Raw genomic sequence first — 9,128 nt, forward strand, 5'->3', positions numbered from 1 at the left:
ATGTATATATATATATATATATTTATATGTATATAATAGCGTATAGCTAGGATAAGGCACGTTCTGACTTTTTTCAGTTTGCGTTTTTTTCAGGTATCCGTTGATTGTTTAGCTAAAATCAGAATGTTCGCTTCATTAATGGTATTTTCCTTTGCTACCGTTCATAAACGTTCTCATTATTATTAACAGCAACAACAGCAGATATTTTAGAAATCGTTAATGATGAAATTCGTTAATTACATTAATTACATTAAAAACATTATCTTTCATGCTATTTTTAAAGGGACTGTAAAGGAAAAATGAAAGGAAATATAAGACATCTATCTGATGTTCCTGTCTCGAGAAATTGACATAAAACTGTATCCGAGGAGGTTAAAAGCATTAAATTTGATAATTTTGATAATTCACATGATAGTTTTCTATGACAAGAATATTTCATTGAATTTTTTATGTGAAGGATGGATCCCATGTCAGGCTGTACCATCCGTCTTGTGTTTACATTACCGCCCAGAGACAGTACACTGCAGTACAAAAGATGCGTACACTTCTGAAATAACTTTCCTTGCATCACATCCTTGTCTGGTTCTAACTTTCTCTAACGAGGGAGGGAACTCCCGGCCGCCATGAGACTCCGCCTTGCAGACATGAGCGTCCCAGATTTGCTATGCAGTACGAGCCTCTGCCATGCAGTATGAGCCTCGGCCCTAGGCTATACAGCTCAGCTTCCTTTTAACTAATGGTTTGTACATGTAATACATTTTTAATGTTGCAAATCTGGGAGGCTCGTGTCTGCATAGCGGAGGCTCATGGCGGCCTAGGGTTCCCTACCACATCTAACAAACCTGGTCGACTTCGGCCACCATGACCTTGAGTTCTTGTTCTGTTGGGAACTCATTAAGTCTCATCATCACGGTGCCAAGCTCCTGAAACTCAGGTTTCTTTTATTTAGGATTGCTTAACAGTTACATTGTTTTTCAATAACCCAAACTGAGCATGGAGTTCAGGGTTTCCGTTGCACGAATTCCGCGCAAATGTTCACGTATTGGACGGAATTGTGCGGAATTGCGCGGAATTGTGCGGAATCTCACGGAAATCCGCAGACATGCGCGGAATTGCTCGGAAATTACAGGGTCTGCAATTAGCACAAGTAAAATCCACTTTTGGTAATCCTATTGAAGTCTAATTTATGTATATTTATTTTAAAAGTCACTACATATTGTATTATATTAGCAACGTCTTTGGACTCCTTGGTTTACTTGGTCCCTAGGAGTCCTTGGTTTTCTAAAAGTCCCTGTGTTTCCTTGTTTACTAAGAGTTCCTAAGTTCCTGGTCTACTAAGGGTTCCTGCCTCCCTTGTTTACTAAGGGTCCCGGAGTCTCTGGTTTACTAAGGATTTCGGAGTCCCTGGTTTACTAAGGGTTCAGCTGCGTCCCTTGTTTACTAAGGTCCCTAAGTCCCTTGTTTACTAAGGGTCCCTGAGTCTCTGCTTTACTAAGGGTCTCTGCGTCCCTTCTTTACTAAGGGTCCCGGAGTCCCTTGTTTACTAAGGGTCCCGGAGTCCCTTGTTTACTAAGGGTCCCGGAGTCCCTGGTTTACTAAGGGTCCCGGAGTCCCTAGTTTACTAAGGCTCCCGGAGTCCCTGGTTTACCTTAGTTGTGATTGTCCCATCTCCGTCCATATCAAATTCCATAAAAACATCCCTAAACAGTAAAACTTGGAAATCATAAAAATGCGTAAAAAATCAAAAACCTTTTAAAGGTTTAAATTACTAAAATCATTAATTATCCCTGAAAAATTAGAAAAAATATTTAACCCTGACAACTTTTTTGTCATTTTTATTAAAGGATTTTCCAAGAAAATCCCAATTGGAAGCTTTCTAAAACTAATTGAAATCTCAACAGCACTGTATAAGCGTAACCCTCCATGCAAAGATGGCAATGCCCGATTTACAACAGTACCCATAGAAAGCTTTTTCTTATCAAGTATGAATTACATATCAATGCTTTTGTTTCTTCAAACTGACTTTCGCATTTTCTTTGTTAATAAGTAGCACTTGCACAGAAATAAACAGTTTTCCAGTGTGAAAACCGACATTTCTGATTAGATTAAGATTTCAAAAGTACTGTTGCAAATCGGGCATTGTCATCTCTGCATGAAGGGACGCATGGAATTACGATTACAGAGTCCTGCTAAGTCTAATTATTGAAAACAGTCACACGGAAAACCTTCGAAGTTCAGAAATATTTTGCAAATATTATTATTCGACGCAAAATATTCGATTAATTGTGGTGTTCCGAATATATTTTTTCATTCTTTTTATCAAAACAACACTTTATATCGGTTGCCGCGATGTCGTGCATCGCCTTCGGGTATCTGTAAAGTTTTTCCATTTTAACACAATGTTCGAAATTAAAGGTAATGTTAAATGTTTATTAATGTATTTTCACTTGAAAAACACAATAAAAGAATATCTATCTCGAAAAATATTCATTGTTTGATAATTAGAAAGGAAGCCGAAATTAGAGATTTTTCAACTTTTTTTGAGGTTTTCTCTAATAAAACATTTTAAAATTGAATCATTTATATATTCATAATTTATATTTGTTTAAAGCAAAGTTACAAAAAAACAATAAAAATTTTCAATTTATTTCTAAGACTCTTTTGCTAGTTTATATATTGTATTTTTCAGAGTTAATCATTTTTAAATAAGTGGAAGACCCACAGAGTAATAAAAGAGACGCGAAAAAAATGACACCGAAGAAACAATAAGTTCTACTCTATGTATACTCTGTGGCCAAACCTTATTATGTTCATCCTAAAAATAATATTATCCACTATCCTAGAGTGAGATTAGGACTTGAGACATTTATACTTTTTTTCAAACAATTCGGTAATGTCCATTAAGTTAGCGTTTCTTTTTGAATTTATAAATCAACAAATTTTAAATGTCAAAGCATTTTTTCGTCATTTGGTCGAGAAACTGAACGGCTGTGAATCGGAAATGATACTCTCTAAAATTAAGTTAAAAAATTACAACTACAGTCCCTTAAAATTACAACTACAGTCCCTTAAAATTACAACTACAGTTCCTTAAAATTTTCTTGTGTTACATATTTTCCCTTAACTTCAAAAAAATTCAGTTTGGCTCTGGAATATATCTGTTCGTTACCAGAATTTCCATTTGTTACTGGAAATTCCGTTCGTTAACGGAATTTCTGTTTGTTACCGGAATTTCCGTTCATTACTGGAATTTTCATTTGTTAATGGAATTTCCGATTGTTACTAGATTTTCTGCTCGTTAATGGAATTTCCGTTTGTTCCTGAAATATCCATTTGTTATCAGAATTTCCGTTTGTTCCCAAAATATTTGTCCGTTAGGGAATTTTTTTTTTTCCTGGAATATCTATTCGTTACCGGAATTTCCGTTTGTTACTGGAATTTCCGTTCGTTACCGGAATTTTTGATTTTCCCTGGAAAATAAGGATCGTTACCTTTCCATTCGCTACTGCAACTTTGCATAGTGCACAGATTTTTGGTATTAAATGAGTCGGGCAAAAATATGAGATCAATTATCCGGTATTTTTAAAGGAATTGCAATTGAGTATTTGCCAGAAACTCTGATTTTTTTTTCCTTTTATCTTTTATATCTTTGCAACCTTAGATATTTCTGTTAGATGAAACAATTTACATTTGAAAAGTTAAAGATTTATATTGAAAGGTTGCAAAGATATAAGAATGGGAAAATTTGAGTTTATGGTAATCTCTTTAAAACTTTTAATATTTTGAATTAAAAAATTAACGTCCAATAATTGTCCAATGATATTTTTTATTTTAGGGAATTTACATTAGTTTTCTTTTGGTAAACAGTTTTTGTTGTAACATTTTCCATCTTGCCGAGCCCTAGTTATAAGACATGTTAATCGTGCTAAATCTAGATTCCGAGTTCTGTAAGTGTACTTAAGGTTTAGTTAAAGGGGAATTTATATTCCATTTATACAGCAAACATTAAAAATATGTTTTCGGAGTAAATTCAATTCTTCACATTTTTTGACAAAATTGAGGATCTTCTGGTAAACATAATGTTTTAATTTACACCTGATGGACATTTTAAAGTCTCTGTTTTATGCAGCAGAGTCATGGGAAATTATATCTTATTAAGATTCAAAAACGACAAAATCTTTCTCAATTTTATTCAGAAAATGGTTTTAATTGTTTTTAATGCTTGTTGATCAACCTATTCTTTTATTATTTAGAATTTAATATTTTTAAAGAAAACTAGCCTTTCAGGGCGCTCCGCGCTCATTTTTTATTTCAATTGTGAACATGTTCATAATAGATGTATATAAAGCCTTAAAATGAAAGATTACAGCAAATTAATATTGCTAAATCCATGCAAATAAAGAATGTGAATTATACCAGTTCAAACTAGTTAATACAAAGGGACTGTATGCATAGTTTCAAGTGACCCTCTATGCTAAGATGACAATGCCCGGTTCAGAGCGGTTCCATTAAAAGCTTTGTCTGATTGAGTGTGCTTTAAGTGTCAATGTTTATAAAATTAAATAGCTGATTATTTTTAGTAATTGATCAGATAAAGGTTTTAATGGAATTTCTGTAAATCAGGCATTGCCATCTTTGCTTGGAGGGTCACTTGAAACTACGAAAACAGTCCCTTTAAGTGAACCTCTACTAATTACAATGCTATTAAGGAAACGCTTTATAATTTACAAGTTTCCATTGGTCCATACACAAATTTAAAAAGTTATATTTGTGTTGTAGTACAAATTTTAAGATATATGCAAATATGCCAATATTTATCATCTTCAACAATTTTGTGAGTATTATATTTAGTTAGGTGAAGTATTCTAAAATGGACATTAAAGATGTTGCAACAAAAAAACATTTTTAATAAGTGTTTTTAATACAGTTTTTTATAAGAGTTACCTTTTACACAAAGTTTAATCAATATCTATATTTTTTAATGTTTGTAACATTTTTATAATGTTCATGTAAACAATGCCTGTACTATTTATGTACTGATTTTACACAATGTACAATAAGTGTAATGTTTATGTATTATGTATGTAATTTCTATGTTTGTACAATGTATTAATGTACGTAAATGTACTGCTTATTATGTACTGTGTATGTATTTACTACAGTGAGAACCAGAAAAATCTGGAATAGGAAGTCGACTTGTAAACTCAAGTTTAAACTCAAGTTAAGACTTTAAATATACTAATAAATTATGCATGTGTGATCGAGCAGAACCATTTCACTTAATAAATTTATGTATTTAGGAGTTTTGCACAAAGTATTTATGTACGTAAATGTACTGTGTATGTATTTGCTATGTTTTTAAATTGTACAATGTATGTATGTTCGTAACACGTGGATTTAACGGTTCTGTCACTTTTCCAGAAAGCTGTGACTTTCGATAACAATTTGACCCATTAAACATAATTCGTTAGCCTTTTTTCTTAAATCCTTTTTTTTGGCATATGCATTTTGAATGAAAATATACAAAATAAACAAATCCGTAAGGTAAATGATTATTGAATTGTAGACCAAAACACGTTTGATTTCAAATAGAAGAAACCGAATGCTGCTCACTCTGGTTAGTCTGGTGTGGTAAATGTACTGTTTATGTATTTACTAATTTACTATGTACGTACAATGTATTTTTATGTACGTAAATGTACTCTTTATGTATTTACTATGTACATACAATCTATGTATATGTACGTAAATGTACTGTTTATGTATTATGTATTTATTCATTATGTTTGTTTGTACAAGGTATGTATTATGTACGCACTTCAATGTACTGTTTATGTATTATGTATTTATTTTCAAGGTTGAAGTTTAACTACTAATTTATTAAATCCCCTTTTTGAGTGAAATGGGTCTGTTTACACTGCACAATTGCTGTTTCTCAAGTTGATTAGACTATTGAAAGTTACACTTTAAGCCTAAAAATCCTAATCCAGAGTTTTCTAGTTTTCCTTGAACGTAAATGTACGGCTAATGTTTATATTTGAAAATACCTGATTTCTTCAACATTTTGTTTAGATATGCGTATTCCTGCAACTAGTGCACCATCGTCCTCTCTAAATGAAAAGGGTGGTAAATAAAAAAACATCACGCTTGCCAAAAGTCATTGAAAACTAAAAATTACATTTTTTATAGAAAATTTTTCTTTAAGGGTTAAATATTATTTTCAATGTGAAATAATGAAAATTATTTTACATTATGCGATTTTATCGAAAATGTCAAATCCTTCTGTAAAATGGAAAAGGTGTGTCTCGAACCGCTGACCAACGTACATAATTTTTTTATATAAAGTTAAAAACTTGTTTTTGATGTTCTCACAAACATCTTCCCAAAAGTAGCAGTGCAAACACAATCTTTTAAAATGAAACTACATTTCAAGCCTTTTTTATTACCTTCAGAACCTTTCTCTTGTTTTGTTCTGTTAACAATTAATGTGTTTTTGGAAATTATTTCAAATCTGTCTAGTTCCCATACCATCCCTACCTACTGGACTGTGACATTTCTCTTGACATTTCCCGGATTTTCTGAGAGAGGGGAGAATATTTTAACCAAATTAAAATCAATAGAAATTAAGAAAATTTACAATTAAAGGTACTATAAGAACGTACTGGCATGTACGATTTACATCGATACTCTTTGAACCGGTTCAATGAGTAAGATTTCTATCTTTTAACTCTTAAAGTCACTTTTACAGGGAAATTACATTTGAAAATTATTTCATCAGATGAAGGTTAAAAGGGTACAGATGTGAATCGAAATTGGCACACTACAAACGTCTACATTTCCTTTAAAGGGACTGTAAGAGTAATTTTCAGGTAATTTTCAAGGTTTAAAAGGGATTTCCTGCAGTAGAAATGCGCAAGTCCCTTTTTAGAGACTCCACAATTAAAAACAAATCATGCTTGATCAGACAAAAAGCGTTTCCGGGTACTGTTTCCGGGTACTGTTTCCGGGTACTGTTTCCGGGTACTGTTTCGCATCGGGCATTGCCATCTTTGCATGGAGGGTCACTTTATTAATGCTTACACTTTACAGTCCATTTAAGCTGATAAAAATCTATTTAATTTGGTTCAAACTGTTCCTTATCCCAGCCACGTTTCTCTTTAGCCTCCTTTCCAGTTCTTGGTGTTCCTGGTTCGTGTTCTTGTTCTCCTACTCCCGCCCCTGCTCTTGTCTCCTGGCTTGTTCTTGATTTCTGATCTTGGGCAACTATTTTCTTTCCTGTAGCTCTACTCATCATGTTTAATTATTCTGAAAAAAATCAATGATTTTCTTTTATATTTTTCGTATATCGTTTTAAAAAGTTAAAAACTGATACCAGGTTAATTTTTTCCCATTCGTTTTTTTCTGAAAAAGAAAATGTTAATAAAAAAAAGGACGGAGAGGTTAAGTAGATCATGTATACCTTAGTTCCAAAGATTACTGAATAGTAGAAAAACATAAACGTGTTTTTACCAATATGACAAATTTAAAATGTATGTCTTATTTTATATGTGATTTTTAATCGAGGATTTTTATCATAATAAACTCTTTTTAAATATTTACTTTAAGCTCATTTAACTGTAAAAATCTTTGAGGCTTTAGTTGAAGAGATTCATTACTTGGAATAAAGATATTAGACTTTAGAGCTGGGCAATTAAGTACCGGTAAAGTCTAAAGTTTAGAGGGAAAACCTGTCAGAAGGGAACTTTTTTGGTCACTTTTCATTAAATAGATATATTTCAGATGAAAGAACAGAGCTGAAAACTTTAGAATGGTGGATATCGGGATTAAGGCTTAATCCACTCTTTTTCTTAATCTCGAGATTAAATATTGCTTGTTCTCCACTCATTTTTAATCTCCAGATTAATTATCCGATCAGGATTAAGGATATCCCATTCTAAAGTTTTCAGCTCAGAGCTGGGAACTTTTGATTTCTGGATATCGGGATTAATGCTTGATCAACTCTTTTTCTTTATCTCGAGATTAAATAATGCTTGTTCTCCTCTTGTTATTAATCTCCAGAGCTGAAAACTTTAGAATATGATATCCTTAATCCCGATCTGTTAACTAATCTGGATATTAAATTCATGAGGAAAACAAGAAATATTTAATCTGGAGAATAAGAAAAAGAGTGGATCAAGCATTAATCCCGATATCCACCATTCTAAAGTTCCCAGCTCGGATTAATTAACCGATCGGGATTAAGGATATCCCATTCAAAAGTTTCCAGCTCAGGCGAACTTTACTTGACGAATCTATTTTCAAACTACTGTTTAAACTGTTTGTCAATTTGTCTATAAAAATCCCAACAAAAAAGTTTGATTAATTTCTGTGTTTCTATTTTACAGCCGTGGGTATCACTGTATTTTCTATATCTTTAAATAGTAAACTTTCATGAGATTTCTGTTCTAGAAAATGCGTTTTCTGTGTTTGGAAACTTTTTAATTTTTAATGGAGGGAGAAATTGGGAAGAGGGGAGTGAGAAAGTGGGAAGGGGGGAGTGCGGAGAGGGAGAGGGGGGAATGAAAGGAGAGAGAAGAGGGGAAGGGAGATTGAGGGAGAGGGAGAGGGGGGAAATGAGAGGAGGGAGATGAGGGGAAGGGAGATTGAGGGAGAGGGAAGGAGGAAATGGGAGAAGGGACGGGAGGGATACAGGTGATTCTTAATAATATAATAAAATATTTAAAAACTAACATTACAACAATGGACAATTTTTAATTTTCTTTTTTTCTTTTCTATTTACGTCTTTTCTTCACAACAAAGAGATTTATTTTATAGATTTTACTTTTCATAAATTAAAATTGGCGTCAACTCTGAAGAATAGAATTTCTTTAAATTCTATTCAAAACTATTCTAATTTTGAAATTCTAAAAAAAATCTCCTTTGCTATGGAAAATAGGTTTATATTATCTTTTGAATAAAAACCATTCTTTGGAAAATCTAAAAAGGGGGTCTATATATTACGTAAATTGACTAGATTTTTTGAAGGTTATATAGAGAAAATATTAGGTTAATGTGACTTGATCCTTTATCCTCTGTTTGTTACTTCTGTTATACTTTAATAGCCAATTAGTATACAATAACAAAAATTT

At 32.5% G+C, this 9,128-nt stretch overlaps 1 protein-coding gene across 2 annotated transcripts in view; it reads right to left on the reverse strand.

Moving 5' to 3' along the window:
- The window catches only part of LOC111697920 (neo-calmodulin), a 16,561-nt gene extending 9,260 nt beyond the window's left edge, over nucleotides 1-7,301 (reverse strand). The window contains exons 1-5 of one of the 2 annotated variants that reach the window (XM_023468070.1): nucleotides 7,136-7,301; nucleotides 6,538-6,578; nucleotides 6,048-6,110; nucleotides 1,649-1,700; nucleotides 843-923 (exon numbers count right to left, since the gene is read on the reverse strand). In XM_023468070.1, coding sequence (XP_023323838.1) covers nucleotides 843-923; nucleotides 1,649-1,700; nucleotides 6,048-6,110; nucleotides 6,538-6,578; nucleotides 7,136-7,294 — 396 coding nt within the window. In that variant the 5' untranslated portion in view covers nucleotides 7,295-7,301. The remainder of the gene's footprint in view (nucleotides 1-842; nucleotides 924-1,648; nucleotides 1,701-6,047; nucleotides 6,111-6,537; nucleotides 6,579-7,135) is intronic. The other variant, XM_023468071.1, reaches the window with a different exon arrangement.
- Between the last annotated feature and the right edge of the window lie 1,827 nt (nucleotides 7,302-9,128).

The sequence above is a fragment of the Eurytemora carolleeae genome, unplaced genomic scaffold, assembly GCF_000591075.1.
Source record: "Eurytemora carolleeae unplaced genomic scaffold, Eaff_2.0 scaffold236, whole genome shotgun sequence".
Lineage (NCBI taxonomy): Eukaryota > Metazoa > Arthropoda > Copepoda > Calanoida > Temoridae > Eurytemora > Eurytemora carolleeae.